Raw genomic sequence first — 14583 nt, forward strand, 5'->3', positions numbered from 1 at the left:
CCTCTAGCGCCCTGAATGTTTCCGATGCACAGATCATGCAAAGGATTGGGTAGACATAGAGCTTCTACCTCGCCTGTCCGAAAAAGTGTATTGACCTTTATCTTTGCCACCTTGGCAGACACGACAGAGCTGTTGGCCAGCTTGATGAGGCCGGGCCTGTCAATAATTTGGTCATTTCGAACAATTTTCTATCAACCAGAATGCGTGTTTAACCGGGTCTCTTGATATAGTCACCGTTTATCGCCAACTACACAGGCAAGTTATATCCGTGATCCACCTGTGTAACATTCCTCGGTGTGCATGCGGTCGAGTTTAAGATTCCCGTCAGCCTCAGCGGCATTGCTCTCGAATTGCAATCCTTGGCTAGTTGCCCTATCTTATCGCATATAAAGCACCTTCTTGTGGGTCTGTTGTCAGTATTATACCTTTGACAATTTTCACACTGACATACGTCCTGGGCCAACTCACGGTTGTGTGCCGCCTGGAACTGCTTAGCACCACTGGGTATAACTACATAGACTCCAAGGACTTCGGTGGCTGTTGGTTTCGGTAAGTCGGCAACTCTTTAGGTCACGACTTTAGAAATTGCTCTTTGACGAATAGCTCACTCACATCGACCCAGTTGAAAGTAGCGCCTTTACCCACTTCTGCCGACGCACTGCAAACTGGGAAGGACTCTACCCTATTTCCGGTTTTGAACTGCGAAACTTACTACGGTTACTTCTTCGTTCAAATCGTAACAGTTCAGTAAAGCTTGCTTGAGCTGATCGTAGTACACAGCGTCAGCGGTGACCAATTTATAGTGCTTGCTTTAAATGTAACCTGGTAGTGCAGTGTCAGCGTTTTTTCGGCCGACCAATTACCGCGTCTCGCGATAACGTTCGTCTAATAATTAAGTGTCAATCAAGCATTATTGGGCGAGCGACTAACGTGTAATGTCTGGTATGGAGTTCGCAATTGCCCTAAAATATACTTGGATTCGCTATTCTGGATTCGTTATTCTAGATTCGAAACCTATTATTCTAGAATACCTTGGGATTCTACTTTGAACATCCATGTTCACCACCATATAAAACTAGGTCAACAGCCAACACAGTTTAATGGAATAGATCCCGGACGAGCCCCCATTTGTAACAAACTTTTAGGTCGGATATCCTAAAGTTGCTTTTCTGTGATGACCAACCTAAAACTGGTACAGCAAAAACTGCAGATGTTTTCCTTAGCTTAGTTTATGTACAATAACACGACACGCCTTGCCACAAATTCACGTCGAAACAACAGGTTACTACAGATCAGCTGGAAGCACCCTAATATATCACAATAGGAATATCACGTCACAATGGTCAGTGACAGATGGCAGAGTAACGTAATGTTTGGGATTGTAAAGTAGTTTTACAGGTATAACGCAATTTGTGACAATTACTATGCGGTTATTAATAACTTCAGATAAACTTATGTATAATACTAGATAGTGATCGGAATGTACATGATACTTGACTGTTTCTTGTGTTTGATTCCTATATTTAACACTATCAAAAATAGACATAGCGCCCTCTATCGGCATTTATGAGAAGGTAAATGCGCTACATTTGACCCGGTCTTAAATGTATTTTGCACCAAAACTTAAGACTTACCATTCCTGTTATAGTAGGATATAAAGTTTCTTTTTACCCAGTTTCATTAATGTACTCGAAATGATATTTAAACGTGACACGGTGACCCAATAAAGGGTGGTCTTAAATGGGTTTTGCACCATTTTCCGCACTTAAGATTGACCATTTATTGACCACAGATATGTGTCGCAACATTTAAGATAGGTTTGATCGATGTACTCGACATGATATTTAAATTGAAATTTTGGGGTTTTTTCAACTGCTCCCCTTTCTAAACGCACCAAATTCATAACTTAAGACCGGCCTTTTGGGGGTCCATGTAGGGCCCTTATATGCCTTAAATAGTCAAACCTTTTGTACTCGACATGCTATTTAAATCTCTGCTAGCTCCCGGACTAATATGTTTGCTGACTATCTGAGTTCAGTTGTGACCTTCTCTCCATTCCTGGTTGTACACCACTTGCTTCATACAACATTCTAAAGAACGTAACGCAATACAAAGTACCGCGAACGCAAAGCACATTATTTAAGTTTTGGTGCGGGTTAGCGCTTTGGGTTAGGGTGGGCAATTGTTAAACAAACGCGCAATATTTGGGTTAGGGAATTAGGGTGCCGGTTAGTGTTTGGGTGAGTCAAGTATTATTATTGAATAATATTGCTTAATTATAAATTTCAAAGCCAAAAAGGTCGAGTAGATCGACAGCATCTTGATTAAGACGTTTCGATACGAACTTGTATCATCTTCAGTTAGTGTGACTGAAAAGCTTTTATAAGTGAAGCTTTGATTTGCCTTTCAGTCACACTAACTGAAGATGATACAAGTTCGTATCGAAACGTCTTAATCAAGATGCTGTCGATCTACTCGACCTTTTTGGCTTTGAAATTTATAATTAAGCTACATTACAGATCCGTGCATAGTGTACCCAAGAATATTGCTTAACCTACCCAAATCCAAATGCTAACCCGCACCGTGACCCGAATAATGTTTGTGGTAGGATTTTTCGGACATTTGGTGGGGGCTAGCTACAAGGATTGGTGGGGCTAGCCACACTCCACCTTAGGTTTACGCTTATCGTTGTCCTGGGTTGTAAGCTTTATTATGTTAAAGGCAAACCAAGTAACTTGAGATTAAAGGTAGGCTTGCCATACGTCCCAGTTGTAAACCCTTGTCCCGGTGTCCCACCCGGTTAAACAATTGGTTCCGAATTTTTCCATTTGAGATTTACAAAAAAAAATGCATAAACTCTTGAGTTAGCCATTTAGCAATTTTTTCTCAAAACTAAGTAATACTTGCGAATTTTTTTTAACATAATTTAATTATTTTCCAGCGGGTGTTAAGAAATATTTTTCTGGGGGGTGAGCCCAGGTTGAGGTTGCTGGGGCTAGTTACTTTCTTGTTGGTGTTGAGTAAAAAAATGTAAATGGATATTATCCGGTTAGTGCTGGGAGATATCTTTTTGAGGAAGGTAAGCTATCGCCGTCCCAAACCGGTCACTGTTAAGCAATTTTTATTTTCAAGGATTTTTTATTTTCATTTTTTTCATGTATGACGCAGTTTGGTGCCGGTATTATTTGCTCGAATATTACGCAAGTCTAAACAATTGCTGTAACAACTTGAAGTATAATGTTTGTTAGTAGTTCTGGACCAATAAATGTTGCGCATTACAAATCAAATTGAAGTCATAACATACCGATTGCCTTAATACAAATAAGTTTTAATGTTTCCAACTTAAGATTTAAACTTCTTGATGTCTGTTACCGCGCAAAATTTAGGTAGGGTTCGCAAAAAAACGCATTTAATGCGGCGGTTTTAATATTAACCAATTTTCAGTTTCAAACAAGAAAAAAATAAATAAATAAATAGTTTTAGTTTGCGAAGACAAACAATTATATGTTTCACAGTCACGCAGATAAATACGATAATTATAACACGCTATCCGATTAAATTCAACACATGCTAAAGAATGTGACTCCATTTCTGTGAAATCATTTAGTTAACCCATTTCAGGCACAATAAGCAAAAAAAAAATGGTCAAGGGACAACCAACGTCCAACATATATGCTGTATAATAATTACAGTAACGTTTAGAGAAATTAAAATGTTTTATTTAGAAAAAATTTAAATGTTTATGACTTTATACACAAGCCAGGATATTACGCTATCCATAACATTACTTTTTAGTAAGATGGTAAATTACCTTTTTTAAAACATCCGCAACAACACGCGGCTCAAGCAAATGACGCAAAGTATAACATAATATGTAATAGTTTTAAGAGGCCAGCTCAATGGAATCTTACATTTTGTTTAATTATGCTTGAGAATGATTTGGTCCGGGGAATACGAATTTGTTATGGACACAGCGCCATTGCCAATGTACGGCCTAATATTGTTGCTGCTTTCACGAGGGCCTCATCCTACTTTAATGTGTAGAAAATATTTATCCGACTCAATTCAAAACACAGAACATTACTTTAGGTTACAATTTAAATTACTGAGACAAACCACCCTTAAAAATAGGGGGCGCTGGTCTAGAATCCTACCACAATGCAAATTATTTGGGTTAGGGTGCGGCGTTAGCGTTTGGGTTAGGGTGGGTCAAGCATTATTATTAAATAATGAATATATTAATACTTGACCCACCTTTACCCAAACACTAACCGACACCCTAACTCAAATATTGTGTGTTGTTTTAATAATGTGGTAGGATTCTAGACCAGCGCCAAATAGGGCCCTGAAAAATACCCCCCGACAAAATATAAAACAACCGCAACCCCGTTAACTTAATTATTTGCATTAAATTGTTTTGTATTAGGTCTACATTAAGTTTATTTGCAGTATTCAATATGCGTCCCGGATTTACATTTCTAAAAAATGGAAGCCTAGTTAAAGGCAAACCAAGTAACATGAGGACAGTTGGATAGTGTAAAAAAATAAATGGTTTAAACGACTGCTTCAGACCAAATTCTCGGTAACCGTATAACCCACACAATCTCTTCTATTATTCCAGTAGCAAGATAAACATGCTGACGTCGTATTATTACAAAAAAAACTTGTCGCCGTTAGCTGTTGTATATAATCCAATTATCCAACCATCTATTTTACAACAGGGCCTATTTTTGTGACTTTTTATTGCCTTTTTTTTACAACCACCTATTTTGTGACTTTTTATTGACACCCTGTCAGTGTCACCGAATCACTGACACCTGTCAACAGTTTTTTGACACCCTGTCAGCACTGATCTCTATGCAACCCGGAGAGTGCAACCACTGGGCGTGAGCGATAAGCGCGTTCGCCATCTTGGAGAGGACCAAAAGTGCGAAATTTTCGCATTACAACTTAAGGAAGAGGTAGCTTAAAACTGTCGTTGTGGGCTGTGGCAACATTTTGTCATTATTTTACTGAATTTTAGGGGATTAGTGACGTATTGGCATGCTTTGTAGCCTACTATAGGCCCTACACCAGGGATGGCGAACCACTGTCCCACCACAGTTTTTTAATGACCCATTTGTTTGTCTAGAAATACCGAAATGTTATCAATCATTTTCAGGAAAGTAGTAATGTAAAAAAAAACATCTCCTTCGTTAGATAGCACTATACTGTATAAATCGAGGCTGTCCAATCTGTGGGTAGTGCAAAAGTGTTTTAGGGGTGACGAGTAGGCCTTCATTAACTCAACGACATATAAAGAGTGTATTGTATCAAATATAAATGGTTCTCCAAGCAAAATTATTTCGACTTTTCGATGACCTATTCATGTAAGTTAAAAATCTTCTTAACGACAGGGGTGCACAACCTGCAGCCGTTGACTATTACTATCGCGGCCTTCCAAGTGTTTAAAAATGCAAGTATTGGCGGCCGTAAGTAGTTGATACAAAACTTTTGCCATACTTATTTAGCTATTTTACTTATTCAGACTTATTTAAGATCAATAATAAGCAGTAGTTTTTATTTATTTGAAGCTATCAAAATTTTAAAGAGACATAGAGAAATACCAAGCAATATAAGTAAGGATTACGGATTTTTAATGAAGCAGATAAGAATAAAACGAGCCCTAATGAAATAGAACTGGCTTGTGTGCCGAGCATAAAAAGGTTGTTTAGAAAACATCCACAAAAAAGGTTGGCAGTTGTTTTAAAGTTAAGCAGCTTTTTTGGCTTGCAGCTCACTAAAAAAATCTTTATTATTTCGCGGCACACTTTTAACACAAACACTCGTAATGGCCAATGGTTACGGCACACGCCATTTAGGTACGTAATCCTTAAATCTTCGGTGACCAAGCTATTAAATACACCTGAAAAAATTACTGTGTTATGAGTTTTAATTGCGGGGTGGCGGTGCGATTTTTTGGTTTTTACACAACATTAGATTAGGGGGTGATGGCGACGTTTGGAATGGCATTTTTCAGGGGACAGGTGCGTATATCCCTGGGTAGCTACGGTTTTAGCCACATGGAGATATGTATTACTATTTTTAAACCGTTAAAATAAATTTTGACAAACCTTAAAGCTTGTTTTTTATAACTTACCTTTCTCCGAATAATTTACGCTTTACACAAATCTCAAATCAAAGGTAAGACTTTTTTTATTTTACAGCAATTATCATTCCTCCTTGACATTAGAGAGGCGGTAACGCATACGGCCTTGGGTTTTACTTTTATTAACACGAAGTCGTATGTAGCCTTAAAAGACTTTCTTTAACAACGATGCACCAATCTTCCAACTTTTTGTGATGTACAAAACAAACACCTAATATCACTTTCTTTGTATTTTCTTTTTCTGTCTTCTTCGTTCACAATACACTGATTTTATCAAAAGACAACTAAAAGCATTTTGTTTATCGCTGTAAAACGTAAAGGGTGGCGATCCTTTAGGGGAAATTAAGAGTACACCGACTACAAATTTTGAAAATCCCTGGTTTAACCATGCTGAAAAGCTTTTTGCTGAACTCGTGTAATCCCATAAAAAATGCTGCAGCATTTGTTAACTATTTAGCTAGCTTCTTAATATTCGTGGAAATCCGAATTTAACCCAGACAATAACACTTGAAACGATGCAGCAGCAAAGTTTAGTATAAAATTAAATATATGACCCACTTGTGCATTTAGTAAGGATTAACATCGTGTTTGTGACCCGCGCGATGAAACGGTTCGCCATCCCTGACCTACACATTACTAATTAGACGGATTGACTTGATTATAGGCCTTGTTGATAGAAATATACTTTGTTTTTATTGTCAGCACAAGAGATTATAAGTTAGTTAAAATCAGGGAGTCGAACCGGAACCGCATGAACGGGTTTTGGGTAAATATTTTCTGACCCTGGACTGTTTTTGTAAATTTTAAGGACCCGAATAGTTTGAAGGAACATGAACCTTAATCGAACCCGTAAACAGAAGCGGTTCACTCCAGCATGACGTTACAACTTCAATTTTACAGAGTTAAGTTAAACCATGTTCGTTAATACGTCACGTAACTTACCTTAAATGACTTACAATTCAAAGATTATTTTCTACATTTATTAACCCACATTTTTAGATTTAACGCAACTGATATGGCATTCGAACCGGAACTTGATGAACCGGTTTTGAAATAACGATGATGATCGAACCGGAACTTTTAAATTCCTCGAAACCAAAACAGAAACTGAACCAGGTTTCGAAAAAATCCTTGAACCCGAAAAGTAAAACGGCTCGACTACCTGGTTTTGTCTATATAATGGAAAGAAACCTTACATTTTCAAAATTTGAGCAACCCCAATGTCCGGGGAACAGCGCGGTATATGGGCGCAATGTTTAACCTTGATTTCCATTTCCTTGCTGAAGTGTACTAACTTTCTCCAGGTACTAATTTATACTTACGGAATCATTCGGTCCCTATTTGTAAATTTACAGCAATAAATACAGTAGGCTAGATCATACAAAATTAGTAATTCGTATTACTACATAAGAATCGATTATAAAAACAAAACAGGATACGCAATAACGATATGTTGTTTAAAAAGTATATGAACGGCTTAATTGACACCAAATGCAACATCGTATAAAGGCGTATTTAAATGTTTTAAAGACGGAGAAACAAAATGACTAAATTAAAGTCGACGATGAAGTATGTACAATCTAAGTAATTCATACTAAATCTGATTTTTAAGGTTCCTTTCGATCTCAAGCAACGTTTTGGAAGACCTAGACTTAGTGACTGGACTTGCACCTTCACGAGAAAAAAGTCGCTGTCGATCTTTAAACGTCATACTTGATGGGTCACTTCTCAGTACACTGTAATAATATCTACACATTAGATACTATGACATAAAACGCTTAAATAAACTGAATTCAGTATACAAAATATTTTTGAGAAAACCATTAAGGCAAAAAAAAAACAGGTTTCGAAGGAGGTACTAACTTTTTTTTACTCCGTGATTAAGGGATTTAAAAAATTTAATTACAGACTAAATTTACGTACATAAAATCAAGTTAAAACAGTTAAAGAAGAATACCGGTAGCACAGTCACCTTTGCGTGGAGCCTTTTTGGCCAAAACTTTGTTCCATGTGATAACTATGAGGCACCTTTCTCTGTAAGTACAAACAGCAATATGTACCATAACGTATTACGCTAATGGTATCAGATATCCCTAGCGCAGTGGTTCTCAAACGGACCCACTTAGCTTCCAAAGAGAGGACTTTTTAATTATGGGAAGGAAATTTGTAACAGGAAGAAATGGGGAAGAAATAATTTATAAAAAAAACTTACGCTTCTTTAACACTTGGCGGCTGTTAAAAATGTGTTAGTTGAATAACCATATATTGTGTCTTCGCGGTGACAACCATTTTATCTTGTCTAGACCAAGATTCTGCTACCTGTGTGCCACAAAACCTTGCTGGGTGAGCCGAAAGTTTAGCTGAATATTTTATCGTTGCGCTATCCGAAGTAACATTGTCAGTAAATGTACACAAAAACACATACAAAAGGTCAAGCATTTTGACCAGATGTAAAAATACCTATATTTAAAAATTTACAAAACAGTTAATATTATTTTAGACAAACTTTAGGTCATTAAAGCATGCAAATAATCATCAATAGTTTTTCTACCTTCATAACAAAACTGAACTTCTGAGAGATTCAGTATGTTTGAAACGAACGCTATGTCCCAAAATCGATTGGCCTTTTTCTCCCTAAAGTCAATTTGATTGAACTGTATTATGTTTATCTTGGTTGGTGTTACATAATTCATTTTTATAGAATTATTAATTTAATCTTTAGGCTTTCAACTTTATCTTAGGCAACAAGCGTGTCGCTTGATGTGATTTGCAATGTTAATGTATGTTAATGTAAGTTTTTCCCCTTCCGCTTTCATATTTATTAGAATTATCCCGAGAAACAAACACAAAGACTGGCATTTTGGTTATGCGCAATAATAAAATCTAAGTAAAACGATATGAAAGTTTACAAATTATTTTTTTTAAACCCTATGTTAGGTTCCAGTGCCCAAGGTCATAGTTTTGAAATAATTTTAGACCAAACTCAACTCCAAGATGATTTGCGCGTCTAAACTATACACTAATGTTTTTAAATTATTTCAGGGTCACCCAAACTTTTATGGAAAAAATTATACATTAACGATAACAAAATTATAAGGCCGCTGGACGATTTTTTGTTCGTATTTTAAAGACGGAATACATTCGAATCGATCGTGGCAAACATGATGTATGAAAATTAGGTATTCACAACTTTATTAGAGAGCAACGAGCTATACATCACCTCGCTTTAAGATATAAAAAAGAATGTTTACTACCGCACTTTCTAAATCCACAACTTACGTCGCACTAAAAAACAAAATTTGTGGAGCCCTAAAAACCTGGTAAAACGTCATTAGCCAAATGTTTATCATTTAATAGTAAATAATTATCAAGTTTTCGGGAATCCCGATCAAGTACAACTGTAGCTGCAAAGAAATCTAAACTACAACAAACTTATCCAAATTGGACGGATTATGATACAACATATATGCCGAAGCTTGGCTTCTTACATTTTGTTTAACCAGACCACAACTTGGATCGTTCTGGTCGATCGACGACACTTTGTCTTGGTAATATCATGGTTGTTACCTGATCAGTCAAAATCTTTGCCACGCGGCTTAACATAAACTTAGATCGCGCACTCTTGCGTCTACCAACCTTATTTGAAGGAAATATTTTATTAAACCTACTTGGGACCGGAAAAACTATTTGTTTTCAATATCACGCCGGTCCATCAATTCCACCTTACATGCGTCCTTTCTATTGGATTTAAGTTTTTCTTTACCTTTAAACATATAATCTCGCCGTTAATGTCTTTGTTATTTTTTTAAATGAATTGCTGTTAATGTAGGGAAGTATTGAGTTCTATGCTGATAACATTATTTTAGGCCACAAAGAACAATATCACCTAATAAGATTTACAAGATACGATCTGTTATCGGTTTAGGAACCTCGGTAAAACAAACGGCCTTTAACGTAAAAAAATCCCAACAATTACTGCTTAAAACTTTTGTCAGATTTACTTAGCCGGCCAGTACTTAAGTCTTAAGCCATGACAATATTAAATAATTTAATCATGATTTGTTGGTTTATGGTTATTCCCTGCGCGCAAGTGTTTTATAAAAAAAAATTATTACAAGACTTGTTTACCATAAAACAATTCACTAAATATTTTCTGAATAAACAACTTCTAAAAGCTGTTTATGCTCAACAAAGTTTTAGATCAAGATAAATAAATGTAGCATAAGAAAAAAACATTTACCATTTTATCAGCTAGTGCAAAGCCTTCAGAAACCGGCCTCTGTGGTCTTGAATAAGTTTCTCTTTTTATTCTTTGTCTAGAAACTTAATGTGTCAGTAACAGAACTAATAAAAACTTACAACACTAACCTATTTTAAAAGTTACCTAATTTGGTTGATATTGTCTTTTTCTTGCTGTTGCTGTTTAGACGCCACAGAAGTTGGTTGTTTAAGAGCAATCGGTTCATGCTTTTTATACTCAGGGTAAAACCTTGTATTTTTTTCAATACTTTGCTTTTTATCTAAACCATGCACTTCTTCTTTTTCAATTTTTACATTCAACTGTTAAACAATAAAATAGGCAATTATTGTTTGGTCGGTCAACTTAAAAAAAGTTTAACAGCGTGTTTGCATTGTATTTTGTAACAAATCCCCGGTTGTGAATAATAAATTTTGAGTTTACATAGTTAGTAAGTACGCAAAAAAAATTGGTGGGCAATCACACAACCAAAATAATAGGTTAAAAATGCAGTAATATGTGGTCGGGCAATTTAATTTCAGGCTAATAAAAGACGAATTTTAATCTTTTGTTTTTTTTTATTTAATTTCATCACTGGTCTATGAAAAATAGTCAAAAATAATAGGCGATATTTGACCGCACCTGTAATTAGACTACGCTGTGCAAAGATAAAAATTATTAGACATACCAACCTGTAAAATACAGTACAATGTATGTATGGTTATCGCGCTGCCCACAACTACCTGATTAAAGTAAACTATTAAAAAAGAGTTAAAAAAGCTTCTAAAAAAGGATTTAAAAAAAGTTTTTAAGTTAAAGTGACAGAACATGCCAAGACATTAATTAAATCCTTGCAACATTAAATTGTTCAAGTCAGTGTTTTTTAACCTTTTTTAAGCAAGTTGAAAAATCGCTGGTTTAAATGTACTCTTGATTGGTCTCAAATATTTGGAATATTTTTTTTTATTTTAATTTTTAAGAAAATATTAGTCACCCCAGTCATTACATATGTATACTAGTCATTTGTTTAATTCATAATAACAGTTCAAGTCATAAGGCTGACGCAAAAACCAAACACCAAATAGAATTTTCAATCTCTCTTCAAGAGCGGTGCAGTAATTTTCTCCAAATAAGCGAAATTGTAACATATTTTAGGGTGGAAAAATTCTGCCTTACGAAAAAAAAATCGATGCATATATTCCAATAAATTGACAAAAAAAAATATATATATACCTTTTTGTTTTTAGAATGAGAATATAGTGCTTTACCACTTTCAGATGAATGGCTATCAAAATAATCTTTCCTGCAAAATAAACAGTTTTTATGAGTGAGGTATAATGTGTATATGAAACACATATTTGAATTGTAGCTAAAACAATATTGTACATGGTAGGAATATTAAAGTCCATATAGAATAAGGTAAGATTTTGAATGTCTGATTTTTAGACTTGTTTCATGAGTATACTGCTAAGGCAGGTGCAAAAAATCAAGAAACATGGGAGAAATTCACTATCTTAACCTGGGTTCTTCTAAAGAAATTTTCCTGTGAGAGCATAGTAAACTACAATATGTCCTCAAGCTACATCAAGAAAACAGAAACTTTTTCCAGCTAGAGCAAAGGGAATACATTAACATCCGAGTTAAGTTTGCAACTTGAACCTGAGCAGATTAAACAAACTTATATGGTAGATGCAAACTTCATGACTGCATTATAAATACATTGTAATGAGTATTATTAGGTAATACAAGGCAAAAATCAACAAAACCAAAGACTCTGATCTTTTTATGGTTAATTTAACGACTCAAGATTGATAGTGTAGAGCAGCCCTGGACATACGACCGGGCAACCTTTTAATGTGACCTGCATGTGGCCAACAACGTAATAACTAGGGCGATTATTTTTTGACTTGTCAAAAAAGTCAAAATTGTGTCAAAATTTACATGTTAGGTCAAAATTTGTCAAAATTATTTCAAGTCAAAATCGATAAAAAAAGCACATAAATGGTTTACAAAATTAAAAAAAAACTATAGTAGTCGTATTGAAATTGTCGTTCAGTTAAAAGTTCTTTAAAAAATAGTTTTGGGTAGTATTCATTGACATTTAACTGTTTTATATCTTCTTTGGAGCAATACACGGTATAGCGAGCTGCTGGTATAATTATTTACCCAGGCCTAGTTTATCAAGTATGAATTGATTAAACAACATTTTTCTAAAACAACTTGCGTCTAGTATTTCTACTGCATTTTTACAGTTGTTTGTCTTTTTAATATGCCAAAAACATCAACTAAACAAGAGTTCTGCATAATCCGAACAAAATATATTCAATTTGTGAACCACCAATCGTCAGTAAAACATATAAAATGTGTTGTGGACGATGCCAAAGACACACAATATGTTGTTTAAACAATGTATTTCTAATTGGTCAAATTTTTTTTTTTTTATTAATTTTTGTTTTTCAGTTTCATACTTCTATTTAAAATAAGTGCCGACTTTCTTGTGTTTTGCACAATACCACATAGTTGCTGTAATGTTTGGTAAATACACATAGCGCATAGTTAGTCATGTGGATACAAGTTAAAGTGACTTTTATTGTATAATTATTTAGTGATAGACCAATTCAAGGGTGCACAAACTTTTCGGCTTGCAAGGGGCCAACAGCAGCGTTTTCAAACAGACAACCAGGTCATGCCTTCCAAAGAATTGCCTACTTTGACTACATAAATACTATTCCTAATGGCTAATAATTTTTACACTGAGCATGATAATGCTGTCTTTTAGCTGTATATTTGGCACTCTTTCGCTTGAGGGCATATTTGTATATTACAATGGTTATATATATTAGCTTTAATATGTGGCCTGCAAAGTTTTGTTTTGGGTTGTTGCAACCCTTGAACAATTTTGCGAGTTGGTCACCATTGATGTAATGTAAACTTAGGAGAACATTATATAAAGAAGGAGATGACAATAATGAACTGAAAACTTCCTTCAAACACTTTCAACAAAAAGTAAGGAAGGTGGTTTTGGACGATTGATACAAAAGAAAATTAACACTGTGTTGTTGCTTGTTTAAGTCCCATTTTAAAGACATCAGTAACTTTTTTTGAAATGTTTGATTTCTTGTAATACCAATAAACTGAAAAGTTAAAACTTGATTTTGAGTTATTTTTTGCAAACCTAACTAGGATGCAAGTTTAAATCAATGCCAATTTAACTGGGATGTTACTGTATCTCATTGGGTATGTTAGTTAAACCCTATCTATATGACACCAAGATAAAATAAAAAAAAACATGCCCAATAACCTCCCTGGCAGTTTATTATATAGATGAATAACCTGGATTATCTATCTATTGCATCTTTAATAATTGAATCAGTATTTAGCAAGTGGTAAACCTTAAAAGCAGGGGTAATTATCCAATGTCTGGCTCTAAATCCACGAAAGAGTTTACAAACAAAACAAGCAAATATGATACAACCTCAGTTATAAAATCAAAAACAATTGTCAACTAAAAGAGTTGACACTACACATAAGTCAAAAAATGTTAGAAAACATTGCATAGTATATATAAAACATACCGTCTGTTTTTCCTGTCTGTTGGCAATTGCATATCGTCTGCCTGTAAAGTTGTTTAAACAAATTGGTATAAACATTTCATTACTGCAAAATTTCTGGAATTTCAAATAAGTAGAAACCAAACATCATAATTCCTATACTAAACAATCTAATTCATGGTTTAATACTATATAAAATGCCACAAGTGATATAAAATTAAACCAAAACCTTCAATGGTATTTTATGTTTTCCACTAAGTTCCTGGTCATCTTGATCCTTCATCAGTCGGTCTCTGTCTGGGCGATCAGGAATACTGCTAAAATCCTGAAGAATGCAATTTCTTTATTTAATTACACAATGTAGAACAGTGTATTAAAACTTTTCAGCACAGATGATGCATTAAAAAATGTTGGCAGTGCAAAGAGGAGAATTAAAGTTGGTGGATTTGTAAACAACAATGCCAGGGTTGAGAGAGCAGGTCCTTGTAAGAAAGCACTTGACGACGCCCCTTTACTTTACTTTATTGTTTGGCCCAAAGAGTTTACATGAAAAAAAAGTTGATATGTATTTTAATAACTGCTATGCTTTGTGATGTGATTTTTCATTTTGTGTGTTAAGTTTAGACAAACATTCACCATGAAAATGA

At 34.9% G+C, this 14583-nt stretch overlaps 1 protein-coding gene across 1 annotated transcript in view; it reads right to left on the minus strand.

Annotated features, from left to right (window-relative positions):
• Positions 1-7527: 7527 nt before the first annotated feature.
• LOC146138135 (afadin-like) overlaps positions 7528-14583 on the minus strand; it is a 53686-nt gene continuing 46630 nt past the window's right edge. The window contains exons 31-37 of the mRNA XM_083394525.1: positions 14160-14261; positions 13961-14001; positions 11619-11688; positions 10533-10708; positions 10389-10464; positions 8121-8182; positions 7528-7884 (exon numbers count right to left, since the gene is read on the minus strand). Of these exons, the coding sequence (XP_083250651.1) occupies positions 7743-7884; positions 8121-8182; positions 10389-10464; positions 10533-10708; positions 11619-11688; positions 13961-14001; positions 14160-14261 (669 nt within the window). The 3' untranslated portion in view covers positions 7528-7742. The remainder of the gene's footprint in view (positions 7885-8120; positions 8183-10388; positions 10465-10532; positions 10709-11618; positions 11689-13960; positions 14002-14159; positions 14262-14583) is intronic.

This window comes from Ascidiella aspersa, chromosome 7, assembly GCF_963924565.1.
Source record: "Ascidiella aspersa chromosome 7, kaAscAspe10.2, whole genome shotgun sequence".
Classification (NCBI taxonomy): Eukaryota; Metazoa; Chordata; class Ascidiacea; order Phlebobranchia; family Ascidiidae; genus Ascidiella; species Ascidiella aspersa.